The 18,565-nt window shown below is 34.7% G+C and overlaps 2 protein-coding genes across 2 annotated transcripts in view; both read right to left on the minus strand.

The window, feature by feature from the left end:
• The window catches only part of LOC135837960 (roundabout homolog 2-like), a 638,803-nt gene that overhangs the window by 55,849 nt on the left and 564,389 nt on the right, over positions 1 to 18,565 (minus strand). The gene's annotated exons all lie outside the window — the stretch shown is intronic.
• LOC135837911 (uncharacterized) lies at positions 3,949 to 9,782 on the minus strand. The gene is made up of 3 exons (XM_065353354.1): positions 9,529 to 9,782; positions 9,293 to 9,417; positions 3,949 to 6,533 (listed from the first exon to the last, which is right to left on the minus strand). The coding sequence occupies exons 2-3, from the start codon at positions 9,414 to 9,416 to the stop codon at positions 4,792 to 4,794; spliced, it is 1,866 nt and encodes a 621-aa protein (XP_065209426.1). The 5' UTR covers position 9,417; positions 9,529 to 9,782; the 3' UTR covers positions 3,949 to 4,791.

Consider the following 18,565-nt stretch of genomic DNA (forward strand, 5'->3'; position numbering starts at 1 on the left):
TGGAAAGTTTTTTGCTCAGCTCCTTTTTATTACATTAAAAAATTTTTTATTCACTTTTTTTATTACTTTTTGGTTACTAAAGTTATGTTTTTGAGAAAAATTTGAGTACCATCCCTGATATTAAAATTGTTCATCAAAGTAGTTTCCCTTACTCAATTTTGATGTCTAAAAAGTAAGCGAAGGTAGGGCACGTGAGGCGTGACAAAGTATAACTTGAAAATATGTCATATGAAAAAAAAATGAAAAAAATAGGAAAAAAGTATGAAATTTTGTTTTTTGAATCTGGTAGTCATTAGACAAGAAATTTATCAGGTCTCCTTTGAATACATATTTTTAATTTTTTTGTTTCTTTTAAAAATTATAAATTTTCGAAGTTTTTTTTGGCAGTTTTGTAAAAATGAATGAGGGGGGTCAGTAGGTGCATTTTTAATTTTAAAAATGTCCTTCCAAAAGGTCCTTCCAAGGTCCTTCAAAAGTCCTTCTTTTTAGTTTTCAGATTTTGTTAGACACCCTGCATGGGCATGATTCCCCCCTCCCTCCAAAAAATACAAAATCAACTTCTAGAGCACTTTTTTGTGTATGGGTTGTTGTATATTAGGTTTTGAAAAATTGAACATCTTATCGTATCAGTTGCGATGAACTTTGCCAATTTTAATTTAGCATTAGATTCAATGTATAGATAGTTTTGAACGAATTCATATTCTAATTACTCCGTTTGTTTTCTTGTTGCAGGTAAGAAAATCCAGATAGCTAATATTTTCCGTATTCAAGACGCTTCTTTCGTAGAAATAACCATCGGAAAACGTGAATGTATTCGAAATCTATTACGTATTGCTCGTTCTACGTAGTGCATAAATATTCTTAGGCAGACCTCATCGGCGAGCTTATATTTTTCTTCCGCCTCGTAAATCGTACTCGAGCGAAAGAAAATTCACTCGACGACGTACGGTAGGTATATAATTTAGATTTAAGATTTACCGGTTAATTTTACATTAGGCAGTATGGGGTATGCATATTGCATAGTATATACAATTTGAGGTTTCCTTATGCCTTTGCCCACCACACTCCGGTGTAAGACGATGTAGAGTCGTACGTGCGTGTAAATCTTTTTTCGTTGCAGAGCGAAGCCCGAAACTAGCGACGACTGATGCGGTCTGTGTTGTACGTGAAGTGAAAAATCACGATTTTTCGAAATAAATTACGCGAACGTACCTTCCTACGTCTGGCCTGGTGCGCTGCAAATGCCGCATACTACGGCATACTCGATTTAGCTTTTAAAGAATACCTCGCGATAAAAAATAGGCCCGAGTCTTATGGTCGTGTATTACGCTAGTCGAATCGGAGGAATACCGCACGTAAAAAGATGGTAAATTTTTACCTAATGTACGTGTACGTGTGTAAATTTAGATACGTTTCGCAAAGGCGAAGAAATAGGTACCTCTCCGTGTTTGAATTTTATATTTTATATATATTATTTTGTCCGTATATCTGTGTGTGTAATTCGATTTGAGAACTAATGAAATGTGTAAGAAGCATGTTGAATTGTTGGAGGATACAGCGAACAGAAACGAAAGGAAAGGAACAGATTCGCGATGTTATCAGGAGCTTGTTCCTATGTATCGGCAGCTCACCGGGGGCGTATATGGAAGATGCGGTTCGACGTACCCTTCATTAAACTACCACCGACGGTATCTTCCACCCTCCCGTCCTCCCTTTTTGTTGGCCGTATGTATATTTTGGTCTGTGCGTTGTTCGGGTACCGGCTTCGACTATTATTCCGGCTTTATGGCTCAATCTGAAACGAGACGTAACTGCAAATTGCTAATTTTGCAGTTATGCTATAATTTCCAGACGTAATGTTATTTTCACCCTATAGTGCAGCTTGTATCAAACGTACATACTCCATAGTTTGGGCCATTTTGCTAGGGTAGGGTTTTTTTGAGCGGAGTTGCGTTCAGTTTTGTTGATAATTTGTCGGTACTATTATCGAGGTGGCAGGATGAGGGGTTTAGTGGGGAGTTGTCTTGTTGAGAGTAGAGGGGGAATTTTTGGTTAATTAATTTTTTCACATGAGTTTTTCAAAGTTTTGGTCTGATTTGCCTTGCAGTTATGGGAAAATGTGAGCAATTTCGCGCTTTGTCAAATTCTGTTTCTATCGGTTCACAACCGTGTTTGAATCAGAGCAAAATTATTCAGGTTACAAAAGTTACTTTTTAAGAAAAAAAATTCAGAAATAATTTTTCCAAAAATTTTGGTCTTACTTTATAAGAAAAGTGAAGAGAAAATGTTGACAATTTCTCGTTTCATTCCAAAAATCGATGGAAATTATCTTTTTTTTTTTTTTTTTTTTTGAAAAAAAGCATCCAAAAAGACTTATTTTTTTGTAAAAATTGCTCCAAAGTCTAGCTTTTCTGTCAAAAATTGCCATTGAAACCATGTTTTTTGTCAAAAATGGCCAATGATAATTCTTACTTTTTACCAAAAATTCCCAACCAGCTTTACTTTTTTATTGATAAATCATTTAGTCGGGGAGCTGGCATAAGGATCACTTGAACCCCCCTGCCGATCCTCCGGGACAACTTTTTTCTTTAAAAGGGAGTCCTAAGGAACATTTCTACCCCTTGTCCTCAAAAAAAAGTGGCCCTACTTAGAAAATGACGGCTATTTTGATTGACAAGTCATCCGAAATCATCTTCTGTTAAAATTTCAAGTGCTAAAGCGCCTTTTTCGATTTTTGGTGAATTTTCAAAATCAAATTTTGGCCAAAATGTGAGAGAAAAATCAAAATTTTACCAAATTGACCTAGAAAGCTGAAATTTGGGATATGCCCTATTTTCGACCTGCCAAATCGATTGGAAACTGTTTCAAACCGTGTTGACCAGTTCTGGAGCCTCCAGCAGATTTTTGAAACTCGAAATTCTCACAAAATTTCATCAAGTGGAATTGGAAAGCCGAAATTAATTCTGCAAACTAATTTCAATTCGCTACGAAGTCGACTGCAGGTGAATTTCAAGTTGTTTTGGAGCCTCCAGCGATTTTTTGAAAATTACTGGAGACTCCAGTAGATTTTTGGAACTCGAAATTCCCACAAAATTTTCATCAAAAGGAGTTGGAAAGCCGAAATTAATTCTGCAAATTAATTTCAATACGCTGTGAAGTCAACTGCAGGTAAATTTCAAGTCGTTTTGGAGCCATCCAGCGATGTTTTGAAAATTACTGGAGACTCCAGTAGATTTTTGAAACTTCAAATTTCCCCAAAATTTCATCAAATGGGGTTAGCAATCCGAAATCTACTCTACAAACTAATTTCAGTACTATAATATGAAGTCGACTGGATGGTGGTTTCAAGTAGTTTTGAAGCTTCCAGCTACATTGTGAAACCTTTCAAAAAGTCACTGGAGGCTGCAAAATTACTTGAACCCACCTGAAGTCGTCTTCAGAGGGTGTTAAAATTGGAGTGCATGGTTAATTTCAGCTTTCCATCTCCATTTTGATGAAATTTTGGGGAAATTTCAAGTTTCAAAAATTTACTGGAGGCTCCAGTAATTTCCAAAAAATTGCTGAAAGCTCCAAAACAACTTGAAATTTTGAAAAAGTATCACTTTTTATCATTATAATGCTTAAAACCCCCGTTTCTTTTCCAAAATTGTAAGTCTTTTTTCCTCCCAAAATTGCCAAAAAATCTGCTAAAAATTGTCAAAAAGGTCTCACGTTTCTCTAAAAATCAGCTCGAATCTCTCGTTTTTTCCAAAAGTTGTCAAGAAGCCCAGCCTTTTGCTATACAATTTTTTAAACCTTGCATTTTTTTTTCAAGAACTGCCAGAAATTCTCACTTTTTTCCGAAAAAGTTTTTTTTTTTGCTAAATTGTCCAAGTTTATTGCAAAAATTCTCCCTCGATTTTCTTCCAAAAATTGCCGGAGGATCTCACTTTTGTTTATCAAAAAGTTCCGAATACCTAGTTTAACTTTTTATTTCATAATTATTACATATGTACTTAGGCTAATAGAATTTATATTTTGTAAATATGCACTTTTCTGCTTCTCTTCGATCAATTTTGAAAAACATTTGAACCTTTTCCCAATCCTTGAATATCAGAAATTCAGAAAATTCGTTTGGAAATTATTTTAATCATTTTTGCTTTTTTGAATTTATATTTTTTCAGGAAGTGCTTCGAATAGTTTCTTTTTAGGTAATTTTGGAAATCTTGATTTTTTCCCATCCTTAATTGATACTTTACTAGTTGGTTTTTTGAAATATATAACTTTCTGGTAATTTCAATTTTTTTTTGGAAGTTTTGATTTTCTGATTTTTTTTATCATTTTAAACCGTTTTGGAGAAATTGTGTAGAACAACTTCTTTTTGGATAATTTTGGAAATTTCACCATTTCTTTAATAATTATGTACTTGTACCTTGGACGCTTAGTACAATTTTGAAAAATCTATTTCTAAAAATTTAGAACCATTACAATCACAACTTTTTTTTGAAAAAATTGTAATTTTTCACTCGATTTAATTTTTTGACATTTCAAATTGTCTTCAACAAATTGTTTTTTCAATAAAAATTTTGTTTGGTACTCGTAATTTTAATTTTGAAAATTTTGTCAATAATTTTTAGAAATTCTGGTTTTCAATGTTTGAATGACACAGTTATTTGATATGGCAAAAAAAAAGTTTAATAATGTAATAAATTCAACATTACATTCGTGGCATGGTCATTACATGCATACTTAATTACCTATTAGTAAATATAAATACCTAGATAATAATAATTTCACTATAGATATACTAGATTAGCTGGCATGTGGCCGACCCACCATCGTAACATATTCTCCATGGCAGATCATCGCCACTTCTTGAATTTTCGTATAATTTGCCCGTTTATCTTTTATCAGCTTGAACGCTTCCTGAATTTTTTCTTTGATTACATTTCTATTTACAATAACGTCGTCTCTCCTTTCGATAAAGTTGACTTCGAAGATGTACAGATAATTCAAACGATGATTAAAAACTCGAAAATCTGTTCGGCAACTATTGAAAAGTATCTGATTCACAGTCCCTTTATCAGCGTTGGACCTTTCCTTCCATCCGGGTATGAATTTGAACAAGACTTTGATGGCGTTTCGATAATCCCTTTCTGATGCAAGTTCAGTTGGTTTAAAAGATTCAAGTATTATGTTAAATACAGTCGCCAGTTTTGGGAAATTGCACTCGTTTAATGCTTTCGTGGCTGTATCAATTTGCCTGTAATTATTATTAATATTCACGATTTTCTCGAGGAAATGGGCGATTATACTCAAGTTTTCCGAATTTCCCGCAGATAATTTGTAAAGACCAGCAGCAAGACGACCATCGGGTAAATCCATCTTCAATAATCCGGCATACGTGTACTGTAATAACGCGTCGTGTTCATGCACCGGTCGCACGAAATGGGAAGAATTTATGTCGATGTATCTTCGATGCTCATTGCCATCGATAAATGGCGCTAACCAACTTTCCATTGATTTAATATCGAATTTCGATATGTCGCCGCTGTCGCGGAACCATTTATACAATGCAGCTTTCCCATTGTGCGTTACGTAAGCCACAACCGAGGCTGGGCAAAACAAGTCGTACTGGTAGTTGCCGTAATTTTTTTCCACTTGCGAAATTTTTTCTTCCATTTGGTATCTTGCTAATAAATCTTGTACTTCGCTGCTGGTAAACATAAAGCATTCGGCTGCGTTTTTATCGTGAAAATCTATAATCCACCATTCTCGACTTCTTAGAATTCCGTGTGGTGGATGTATTCCGAATAACACAGCTCGTTCGATTAATGGGTCCGAGCTCAAGTTGGTCAAAACGTTATTTAACTGAAGTTTCATTCTATTTTCATGCGAGGCAGAAACGTTCGATTGTACGAACCTATTTAGCAGGTAATCGATGTCATCGATAATGACGATTGTTCGTTTTCCGTATTTTTTATGCAGCCAACTAACGATCGCGTTGAGTAGTAAACTGGAATTAATATCGTTTCGAATGTTCGCATCTTCAAAAAGTTCAGGCTCGGTTGTGTACAGCTCTTGCTCTAGGACGTTATAAAGTGTTTTATAGAAACATTCCTCCGGATCGAGGGGAAATTTTCTGAATGAGAATCTGATCACATAATACTTCCCTTCGTGTTCTTCTATTAGTTGAGATTTTACAGTCGTCAAATATTCTAGTCGAACTTCGTCTCTATCGCGTTCGCATATTTTAAATGAGAAGAAGAATTCTAACCATATTGCTGTAACAGTTTTACAACAACCTGTGGGAAAAAATACTGCATAGCTAGGGAAGTCTATCTCGAATATGGTATTAATGAAGCTGTACTTCGGCACAAAGTATTTCTTCTTAGTGAAGACGCTGAATGAATATTCTATGGTTTGCATTTCTTCAATCCACCAGTCATTAATTTTTTTCATGTCAGCGTCGGGGAGTATATCATTTGGATGTAGGAGGCGGTTCGGTTCAGAATATTTTCTAATAGGCATAATTGATGTTTTTGACGAACTACCTACGAAAAACAATTGATAAATTGAATTAAAAATAGGTAGGTGAAATAACAAAATAATTTGGTTATTTTTTTTTTTCATTTTTATTCTTTGAGACAAAAAAGCAAGATTTACAGTAAACTTGAACTAAAGAAATGACATTTTTCTGAATTTTGACAAAAAATATGAATGTTGATAATGAAATTGGAATTTTTACAAAAAAAGTAGGTAGGTTTTTTTCGCAATTGTCATTTGAAGTTGGATTTTTTGGTAAGGCTATAGGTGGATAAGTATGGCGAATTTGCCCCCGAGAGCTTCAGGGTTGATATTTGCATGGAAGGTGGGTACCCTTGAGCACCTTCCGTCACGAAAGTTTCAGACCCCCCGGTTTTTGAGAAACCCCCCCTTTTATGAAATTACAATAGAAATTTTTTTCTCAGCCCCATTGTGAACCGATTTTTTCAATTTTTTGGTATGTTGTAAACATCCATAAGAGGTATCCCCACAAAAATGTTCACCCCCCTCCCCATATTTATCCCCCAAAATGACGTTTTTTAGCTTTATTTGCCCGTTTTAGCAATGATCATGATTCTGCACAAAAATGGGAATAGCATTTTTAAATGTGTTTTCGACCCCTACAAAACATATATTTTTTTCAAAAAAAATTTTTTGGTGGGTCGTGGTCAAAAATTGAAAAAACTAACAGAGGGGGTAAAAATGAATTCTGGTGTAAATTATTGTTTTTGGTAAATGAGGTGTCGTTTCCACATGAATCGAACCCCCTCAACACGAATATGACGTCCAATTTAATGCTACCCTCAACCACACCCCTCCAGTGCCTCTGCCCCACCTCAATTTTTACTATTATATTAAAAATTGAGCTATACGTATAATAATATTGATGTCATTCTCATATGAATCAAACACCCCGAACACGAATATGACGTCCAATTTAATGCTACACTCAACCACACCCCTCCAGTGCCCCTGCCCCCACCTCAATTTTTACTATATCAAGAATTGAGCGATTTTCACAATGTTGGTGTCGTTTTCATATGAATCAAACCCTGCGAACACGAATATGACATCCAATTTTACTCTACCCTCATTCACACCCCTACAGTGCCTCTTCCCCCACCTAAACAATAAATTTTTTAGCTAACTCCGATCAATCCTCGACCAATAATTACTTCAAATCAAATCAATTACTATTAAAGGTATGTTTCACGAAGGTTGAAAACTCAACGACATCGCAAGGGTCAAACTTTAACATTTTCGAGGAGCTGGCTGTAGCCTGGAAGGGAATAGATGCGGGTAGACCTAAATTGGACTTCATATTCATGTTAGGGGTGTTTGATTTATATGAAAATGACATCAATATTATTATACAGCTCAATTTTTAATATAATAGTACAAATTGCGGTGGGGGCAGAGGCACTGGAGGGGTGTGGTTGAGGGTAGCATTAAATGGGACGTCATATTCGTGTTCGGGGTATTCGAGTCATATGAAAATGACACCAACATTATGAAAATAGATCAACTTTTAATAGAGTAAAAATTGAGGGGGGTAGAGGCACCGGAGGGATGTGAATGAGGGTAGAGTAAAATTGGATGTCATATTCGTGTTCGGAGGGTTTGATTCATATGAAAACGACACCAACATTATGAAAATATCAAACTTTTTAAAATAGTATAAATTGAAGTGGGGGCAGAGGCACTGGAGGGGTGTGAATGAGGGTAGAGTAAAATTGGATGTCATATTCGTGTTCGGAGGGTTTGATTCATGTGAAAACGACACCAACATTGTGAAAATAGCTCAATTCTTGATATAATAAAAATTGAGGTGGAGGCAGGGGCACTGGAGGGGTGTGGTTGAGTGTAGCATTAAATTGGACGTCATATTCGTGTTCGGGGTGTTTGATTCACATGAGAACGACACCAATATTATTATATGTATAGCTCAATTTTTAATATAATAGTAAAGATTGAGGTGGGGGCAGAGGCACTGGAGGGGTGTGGTTGAGGGTAGCATTAAATTGGACGTCATATTCGTGTTGAGGGGGTTCGATTCATATGGAAACGACACCTCTCTCATTTACCAAAAATAATAATTTACAACAGAATTCATTTTTACCTACCCCCTCTGTTAGTTTTTTCAATTTTTGACCACGACCCAGGACCCACCAAAAATTTTTTTTTGAAAAAAATATGTTTTGTAGGGGTCGAAAACACATTTAAAAATGCTATTCCCATTTTTGTGCAGAATCATGATCATTGCTAAAACGGGCAAATAAAGCTAAAAAACGTCATTTTGGGGGGTAAATATGGGGAGGGGGTGAAAATTTTTGTGGGGATACCTCTTATGGATGTTTACAACATACCAAAAAATCGAAAAAATCGGTTCACATGGGGCTGAGAAAAAAATTTCTATTGTAATTTCATAAAAGGGGGGGGGGGGGTTCTCAAAAACCTGGGGGTCTGAAACTTTCGTGACGGAAGGTGCTCAAGGGTACCCACCTTCCATGCAAATATCAACCCTGAAGCTCTCGGGGGCTAATTCGCCATACTTATCCACCTACATATAGCCTTTAAATTTAAAAAAATACTGATTTTTCCCTGCATTCCTGCAGTTTTGACGCATAAAACGCAGATTGTTTGGCGACAAAACAAGCTAGATTTACTCATTACTGTAAATTTTGAGCATAAAAAAAATGGTATTCTGCCTCGTTATACCTAAAAGGCATTCTTCTACATCTTGATAAATTTTATTAAAATATCTTACTTTGGCTCTGTGTGTCTGGGTCTGAAGATCTGGTTTGCATCGTAGACGTTTCGGTTTTTGCAGGAGAGTTTGAGGATTGGATTGATTTTCTGTCTGTATTACGAGTACTTCGTACTGGAGCCATTCTTTGAATAAAAAATTATAACGTAATTGTTATATAAGCATACCATTATGATGTTTCGTTGTAAAAAACGAAACGAAGAACTAAATAGAGCAGTACAAAATTTATAACTTACCTATACCTATGTTTAGATCAAGATCGTCAAGCCTTTGTATGTACGTTGATAATCAATTTAACAAATACATCGCGAATAAATAATGTAATACGAAAACTATGACACATTATCGTATTTAGTACACAAAAAACACTGCAAGAACTGAAACACAAAATTTCAACCATGTATGCAATGTGCCCACTGCCCAGAGAAAAATACAAGTGGTAATGCGAATGCATTGCAGCCTGCAGGATGCTTCATCTCGACGGACCTGGATGAAGATACAGGTTTTTTTTTTGTTTACAAAAATGCTTGAGTAGGAATACATTAACGGTAGTGGTAGGTGAGGGGGGGGGGTGGTTGCGGTGGGGAATTTCGTTTGTCAACGTCACTTCGATTGTTCTCAGGAACATAATACGTACCATTGCAAAAAAGACTAATATCTGGTAGTAAGTACTAAGTAGGAATAAGATGTGTCTGGTTGTGGGTCAGTGGGGTGTCGTTGCAGATCTTTGTGCAATGTACCAGACTGGTTTCCAGTACTTTATAAATGGATAGCTTCATCCTAGATAACAGACAGTGCTCCTAGTCAGTCTAACTTCTTTATTGAGAAATCGCTGCCTTCTTCCAATGTTGACAAAAACGTTGTTTTCTGCCAAAAATGGTTAAAAATTTCTCATTAAATCAGAATTGCCAAGTGTTACTTTTCCCCCGGTTCTGAAATTATCAAAGTTGTGTTTTTGTCCAAAAATTGACAAAAGGTTTCAATTTTTCACCAAGAAATTGCAAAACTCGTTTCAACACTCAATAATTTCAGGAAATTGTGTTTTTTTTTTGCGAAAACAAAAAAAAAATTAAACACATTTTTAAAAAAAAAATTACCCAAAAGTCCAAGTTTTCCTGCTAAAAATCGCCAAAAGTTCCTTGTAATCAGCAAAAATTGACAAAAGGTTTCATTTTTTCACCAAAAAATTGCAAAACTCGTTTCAACACTCAATAATTTTAGGAAATTGTGTTTTTTTTTGCGAAAACAAAAAAAAATTAAACACATTTTTTAAAATAAAATTGCCCAAAAGTCCAAGTTTTCCTGCTAAAAATCGCCAAAAGTTTTTTGTAATAAAATTATTCGTCTCACTTTTTGCCAAAAATTTCGAAAAAATATCACTTTTGGTCATTAATGGCTTGAAAAAACGCTAAAAATTGTCAAAAGGTCGCCATTTTTTTCCAAAAGTCAACCAAAAGTCTCGTTTTTTCCAAAAGTTGTCAAAAAGCCCAGCCTTTGGCTATAAAATTTGTAAAACCTTGCATTTTTTTCAAAAACTGCTGGAAATTTTCACCAATCTTTCGAAAAGTTTTAATTTTTGTCAAATTATCCAAATTACAAAAATTAATATTCGAAGGATTTACTTTTTTTTGTTTTTACAAAAAATTGCAATGAATTAAATCTGACTTTTTTGCTGATACTTAATCTCAAAAAAAGTATCACCTTTTTGCCTTTACAGTGATGCCATAACGTTATTTATTTTCCGTTACGTTCAGTATATCGTTTCGTTTCAGATTTGATGAAATTTTTTGTTACGTTATTTCTCCGTTATTTTATTACGCAGATAATTCCGTTACGTTATGTTTTACGTTTATCGTTATCAATTATATCATTTCGTTTTTTCGTTATTTAGTTTCGTTGAAGTTATCCGGGGGGGGAGGGGGTAACTTTTTCTAATTTCAGCATAATTTTCATTTCGATTTTGCTCTTTTCTTGTACATTTTGTGAGCAAGTTTGTTACAAGTTTCAATCATTTTTCAAAATCAGTTTTTTGGTAATTTTGAGAGATTTCAGCCACACTATTCTTTTTAACTTTGATCAATTTAATTAGTAGATATTTTATTATTTTTTTATTTAAAAAAAAAACAGGTATGTTTTACTGATTTTTTATTATTGAAGTAGTAATTTTGTTAATCAAGTCGATTTTATTGAATTTTCAACAGTTTTTGCTCTATTGTGAGTTGTTTTAATTTAATTACCTACCTTTTTTTAAATCTATATCTTCATGAATTTCACGAATTTCTCAGTAATTTAAACGAAAAAAAAGCGAAAAAAACGGGGTAAAACGAAAAAAAGAACGGAATTTTTTTTCGTTTATCGTTTCATTATAGCATAAACATTTTTTCGTAACGTTATAATTTCGTTAACGTTTGTTCCGTAGAAAATTTCGTTTTCGTTTATCGTTTCGTTATTGTAACGGAAAAAATTCCGATTTGTTCGTTTTTCGTTACGTTGAGAATAACGTTATGACATCACTTCCTTAAACTGCTAAAATGCCAAACATTCTCCTACAATAATTGTCAACGTCTCGCTTTCTGTCAAAAATCAAAAAATCTCACTTTTTTTCTGAAAGTTGCCCAAATTTTGCCACGTTGCCAAAAAATGACAAAAAAAGTCTCACTTTTTGCGAATTTTTTCTTGTTTTCTAATTTTATCTGTATTGAAATGTCTTGCTCACTTTTATGTAGGTCTTTTTTTGTCATTTATTTTGAAAGTTGTAAATCTATATTTTTTCCACCAACCCCCCCCCTCTCACCCTAAACATCTGAAAAAAATTGCTTTTTGCCTTATCTGCTTAAAAAGTCCTTTTTTTGTTCCAAAATTCCCAAACAAAAGTCCTGTTTTTTTTTTTTTTGTCAAACTTGTTAATGAAGGTTTTGTTTTATTTTTCCCCAGATTTTCGCTAGTCAAAAAGTGTCAATTTTTGGGATGAAAAGTCAAAAAGCGTCAATTTTAGGCAGATTATTCGAGAAATGTCCATTTTTATCTTAGAGTGTTCAATTTTGTCAAAATTTTCGGAAAATGTTTGTTTTTGGTGAAATTGTCAGAAAGGAGCAATTTTTGCCAAAATTGTCAAACAATCACTTTCTTACGCCAAGATTGCCCAAAAAATCCTTGTTTTTGCCAAAATTGCCAAAAAATTCTCGTATTCAATTTTTGGAGAGTTTGTAAGTAATGTGTGTAGTTGTGATGTTTTTTCGTCAAAATTCTCAGGAGGTTGTTTTTTGATGAAATACTCGCCAAAACTTCCAAAAAGTATGATTTTTGTCTTGCTTGCCTTTGTCCTTTATTTGTTTCAAATTTTGCCAAATTAAAGTCGTGCTTTTTAAAAATTGCTAAGCTTCTTTTCTTGTCAAATTTCAATTTTTTCCAAGTTCTTTAACTATTATTTTTTTTAGTTTTTGCGGTGATTTTTCGATGTTTTTGAAATTTTTTTCGGGGGCACTTTGGGAGCACTGCATGCCTCTACAAAATAAGATCAATTTTAGTCGTTTTTTTTTTTTTGCCTCTTTTCGAACGAGAAAGACTCTTTCAACATAATTTTGAGTTCGATTTTTTCAAGCGAACTGTTTTTTTTTTCCTGTTGAACAAAATATCTCGTAGAACCATTTTACTAGCTAATTGGAGAAAAAAGTCGACACAGATATGTCTCCACGAATTTGAAACACTCTGTCAGGAAATATCAGCTGTATATACGTTTGATATGCCAATATTTACATCGTGTATTATAATAGAAATTCGCTCTTTCTCGAGTGTATGCGAAAAAAAAAATAGAAGGGTATAAAAAATACGAAAGCTAAAGGGAAAAAAAGGAGGAAAAAAATTGAATAAAATAAACGTCGTTTATCGTACGTTGTCAAAATACATGAGGTGTAAAGTCAGCGACCGAGCGAGCTTTGTGAACGAAAAATCTACCAAACTAAATTGAGTTTGAATTTGTAACGTAGTTTTTGCCCCGGTGACATATGTCATAATATGGCTTTCTCGAGTGACTCTATTTCCTCAGTTTTCTTTTTTTTTTTTTCATCCTGCGAGTTGGAAATTTTTATTTTATAGACGTATCTGCCTTTTTTTTCGGATAATAATTTGTGATTTGTGTAGGTCTAGATCGGTTTTGGGCATGTGGGAGGAAATTGTACGAGTATACGTTATTTTTATGTACGATATTATAATATTTTTTTGGGGAAAAATATCTGTGTAAGTTGGGTATTGAATTCTATCGGTAGACATGTGCTGGATGGAGATAGTTTTGGTTAATTTGGAAAAGGAAATAAGTGGTGTAGTGGAAGTGTACCTATTCAAAAAGTTGAATATATTATTTATTTGTTCACCTTTTTGTTACCTTCAAGTCCGAGTTTTATAGTCCGGCATATGACAATAGGAGTAATTGCACCCCCCCCCGCCGATCCTCCGAGACAACTTTTTTCTTAAAGGGGACATCCTAAGGAACATTTTAAAGCAAACTTGCCAAAAAAAAAGTTGGCCTTACTTACAAAATGGCGGCCATTTTGATTGATAGGTCAGCCGAAATCGCAGATTTTGCGTTTTAACATAGGACTTGAACGAATTATTTCAAACTTTACAAAGGTAGATCGAAAGATCATACAAAAATTTATCACCTGTCAAAATTTCAAGTGCTAAAGTGGGTTTTTCGATTTTTGGTGAATTTTTGAAAATCGAATTTAGGCCAAAAATGAGGGAAAAAAATCAAAATTTTACCAAATTGACCAAGAAAGCTGAAATTTAGGATATACCCTATTTTCGACTTGCCAAATCGATTGGAAACGGTTTCAACTCGTTTTGAGCAGTTCTGGAGCCTCCAACAGATTTTTGAAACTCAAAATTCCCACAAAATTCCATCAAATTGGAGTTGTAAAGCTAAAATTTATTCTAAAAACTAATTTCAATACGCTACGAAGTACTGCAGGTGAATTTCAAGTCGTTTTGGATCCTCCAGTGACTTTTTGAAAATTTCTGAATCCCCAGCAGATTTTTGAAACTTTGAATTTTCACAAAATTTCATCAAATGGAGATGGAAAGCTGAAATTTACTCTACACTCCAATTTTAACACCCTCTGAAAACGACTTCTGGTGGATTTCAAGTCATTTTAGAGCATCCAACGACTTCTTTGAAAATTACTGGACCATCTAGTAGATTTTTGAAACTTGAAATTTCCCCAAAATATCATCAAACTAAGATGGCGAGTCGAAATTTATTCTGCAAACTAATTTCAATAGGTACGCTACGAAGCTGACTGCTGGTGAATTTCATGTCGTTTTGGAGCCTCCAGCAACTTTTTGAAAGGTTGTATGACGTTTTTTTGGAAAATTAAAATTTCCTGAAAGTAGCTGGAAGCTTCAAAACCATTTGAAACCACCATGTAGTCTGCGAAGTAAATTTCAGCTTGCCAAATCCACTTGATAAATTAATGTTGGGGAAATTTCAAGTTTTAAAAATCTACTGGAGGCTCCAGTAATTTTCAAAAAAGTCGCTGGAGGCCCTAAAATGACTTGAACCCACCTGAAGTCGTCTTCAGAGGGTGTTAAAATTGGAGTGTAGAGTAAATTTCAGCTTTCCATCTCCATTTTGATGAAATCTTGTGAAAATTTAAAGTTTCAAAAATTTTCTGGAGGCTTCAGGAATTTTCAAAAAGTCGCTGGAGGATCCAAAACGACTTGAAATTCACCTGCAGTACTTCGTAGCGTAGTGAAATTAGTTTTTAGAATAAATTTTAGCTTTACAACTCCAATTTGATGGAATTTTGTGGGAATTTCGAGTTTCAAAAATCTGCTGGAGGCTCCAGAACTGCTCAAAACGAGTCGAAACCGTTTCCAATCGATTTGGCATGTCGAAAATAGGGTAGGGATCCCAAATTTCAGCTTTCTTGGTCAATTTGGTAAAATTTTGATTTTTTTCCTCATTTTTGACCCAAATTCGATTTTCAAAAATTCACCAAAAATCGAAAAATTCACTTTAGCACTTGAAATTTTGACAGGTGATAAATTTTTGTATGATCTTTCGATCTACCTTTGTAAAGTTTGAAAAAATTCGTTCAAGTCCTATTTATGTTAAAACGCAAAATCTGCGATTTCGGCTGACCTATCAATCAAAATGGCCGCCATTTTGTAAGTAAGGCCAACTTTTTTTTTGGCAAGTTTGCTTTAAAATTTTCCTTAGGATGTCCCCTTTAAGAAAAAAGTTGTGCCGGAGGATCGGCGGGGGGGGGTGCATTTGCAATTACTCCTATTGTCATATGCCGGACTATTAGACCATCCGTCAATTTCGTTCTGATAGAAGAGATGTTTTTTTTTTACAAATTCGTATCCTTCCCCTTTCTCCCCTCCTCCCATTTAACGTTTATTTTGCCTCACGTACTCGCAGTCGACTTGGTAAACAGAACAGAACGTACCCCATTCGGCATTTTATAGTAATTTACTCGGATCATTATGTCGTCTGCGAAGAATAATGGTATTTTAATGAATTACGTTAACGTATAGGAGATCCCACTCGATGTTAAGTATTGGTTTTGGTTTGGCTGAGCCGAGCCGAGCCGAGCCAAGCCGCCGAAGTCAAGTTGCCCGGAGACGGAACGAAGAACGTACTTAAGTATAGAGTACCTTTTGCAAATTGCATAAGTGTGGTTTGTTCAGGCAAAAGATTACCACCGCCGCTGCTGCGCTGCTTCGAGACTCGAGAGAGTCTCGTTTATGGCTCTTTTATCAGCTAGACGTAGAAATTCGTTTCTCGTTTAATTTGCATCGATACCAACCATACTATATAAGTCGTATTTATCTGAATCTATAGACTATACTTTAATCCTTGAATGCAATCGCGATGAATTGGCGTATATGCGGATAATTGCGTGCGGTAGAAATTCCCTCCTCGTCTTGCTCGCTCTCTTCGTATAGTACTGTACGTACGTACTTTCTACGTGAAATAAATTCCGTAAGTCTGGAATTGAAATAATACCTACAGGTATACCGAGAGACCGAAGGCAAAAACCACGTCGAAATTGCAGCAACTCGTTAGTCTCTCTCTCTCGTCAAAAATTCCATTTTCCAATTCATCAGCAGTATGTAGAGAATTGCGATGATATGAACGTGTAATTCAGTCCGCTTGATTAGTTTTTTTAATTACTCGCTCGCAGCAGCCGTTTTCTGATCGATTACGCTAGAATGTACGTAAAAAGGCCTGGGAAAATGTTCACCGAAGTAGTGTAGGGGTTTTGATTGTTTGTAGTTTAATAGTGTTGAATAATGAGGGGGGCAGGGTCTCAAAAAAAGCGAGGTTTTCCTTTCTCTACTGCAGAATTCGAGCTCACGTATGAATGTATACATACTTTGTGAGTGTAGTATACACTTGTATGTTGTAGTATGTACATCTGCATACGTATAGTAAAGTGTATACGAATTCAACAGTTTATTGTAAATCCGCTTTTATTTATCGTCATCGTAAACCCTCCCTTGATGCTTGGTTGTTTTTCGTACTCTCGTCGTATGTGTACTTGGCGGATGCTGTCTCTCTTTTTAGCCAGCTAATAAATAATATTACGCTGTATTTGTGTCGGTCTGCGCGAGCTTTTCGCTATTTTAAATTATGATGTTTGTATGTATTCTGTTTGTTTTTGCCTGCAGCTCAAAGCTCGATGTGTGCAGGAATGTGAATGTGCCTAGTTTTCGAGCTTTTGCAATTTCAGCTCCAGCTCTCTCTCTGTTGCTGAATTGTTTTCTGTTTTGTCATTCTGTCTGTACATATATTTTTAACTATGATAAACAAAACGTTTCACGGAGAGGCGAGAAGAGAATTTTTAATAATTTTTAGGTTTTGAAGTTCGAGTTGATGAGGGTGGCTTATTTAGTGTCGAGTTTCGATTTATTTTATTTTCTCTATCAATTTTTCAGAAAAATGTATTCTTTTATTCACTCGAATCTAATATTAGATCTTCCGAAGGAACGATTTTTCTCAGACTCTTTTCTGTTGTGCAGGCCACTTTTGCCTATTTTTTCTCGTTTTTCAGCTGTCAAATACATTCACGTATGATAAAGGGGAACATTGGAGAGGGGGTTCAATTTTTTTCGAATGCAGCCAGGATAGAGGGGAGGGGGGAGAATCATTCTTATATATTTTGAAAGTTTGAATTTTTTCGCTCCCAATACCTTCCTGAATCGATTCATTTTAAAAATTGTGCTTTATTGACTAAAAATATAATTGAAATGAGTCCTCCCATCATATTTATGTATCAAGATCTTGAGATGAACTGAAAGGGAGAAGGAAAAGGAAAGTGCAGATTAAATTTTCGTGAAAAAATTTCAAAATTTGTACGTATTTTTAATTTTTTGAACATATTTGCATCGCACTGATTTCTTTGGTGCGAGAACAAAAAGCACACGTGACGAGCAAACCTCAGAAAATAATTTTAACCTCACAGGGTCCATTTTGAGGGACTTAATGCGTTCCAGAATTTTTGGGAACGAGCAAAAATTTGGCTGATTTGACAATGTTTTCGATTGAAAATTTGAAATAATGAAAAATAGTGTCTCGAAAAATCTTAATTTTTCAATTTTGACCTCACTACGCAGGGTTTATTTGAGGGGATGTGCTCCAGATTCTTTGAAAACGAACGAAAATTCAGTTGATTCGACAATTTTTTTTATTGGAAAATTGCGCAAATATAAAGAATCCGGATGAGTAATGGGTCTTTGAAAAATCTAATTTTTTTAAAATTTTGACCTCGGAGCGCCAATTTAAGGAGTCTCATGCGCTTCGGAATTTCTGAAAACGAGCAAAATTTGGCTGGTTGGGCAATTTTTTTGATTGAAAAATTGTAATAGAAAATTCAAATGAGAAGGTCTTTGAAAAAATTTAATTTTTAAATGTCGACTTCACAAAACTCATTTGAGAGTCTTTATGCGTTTTAGATTTTTGAAAACGAACGAAATTTGACTGGTTTGACAATTTTTTGAAATAGAAAATCCAAATGGGAAATGAGTTTTTGAAAAATCTACGTTTTTATCAAATTTGGACTTCACAGGTCCAATTTAAAGGGGTTTCATGAGCTCCAAAATACCTAAAAAACGAGCGGAAATTCGGCTGCAGGTTCGACAATTTTTCGATTGAATCATTGAAACGAAAAATCCAAATGGTTAAAATTCGAATCAATTTTTAAATTCTGACTCAGAGGGCCAAAAATTTGATTAGTTCGACAGTTGTTTTTTTTTTTTATTGAATCATGA

This window comes from Planococcus citri, chromosome 2 (genome assembly GCF_950023065.1).
Source record: "Planococcus citri chromosome 2, ihPlaCitr1.1, whole genome shotgun sequence".
Classification (NCBI taxonomy): Eukaryota; Metazoa; Arthropoda; class Insecta; order Hemiptera; family Pseudococcidae; genus Planococcus; species Planococcus citri.

Bases quoted from the DNA above. Each gene is read 5' to 3' on its own strand.
- LOC135837911 (XM_065353354.1), bottom strand. From the start codon at position 9,416: ATGGCTCCAGTACGAAGTACTCGTAATACAGACAGAAAATCAATCCAA. The intron at 6,534-9,292 runs GTAAGATATTTT...TGTTTTTCGTAG, and splicing joins CCCAGACACACAGAGCCAAA to GTAGTTCGTCAAAAACATCA.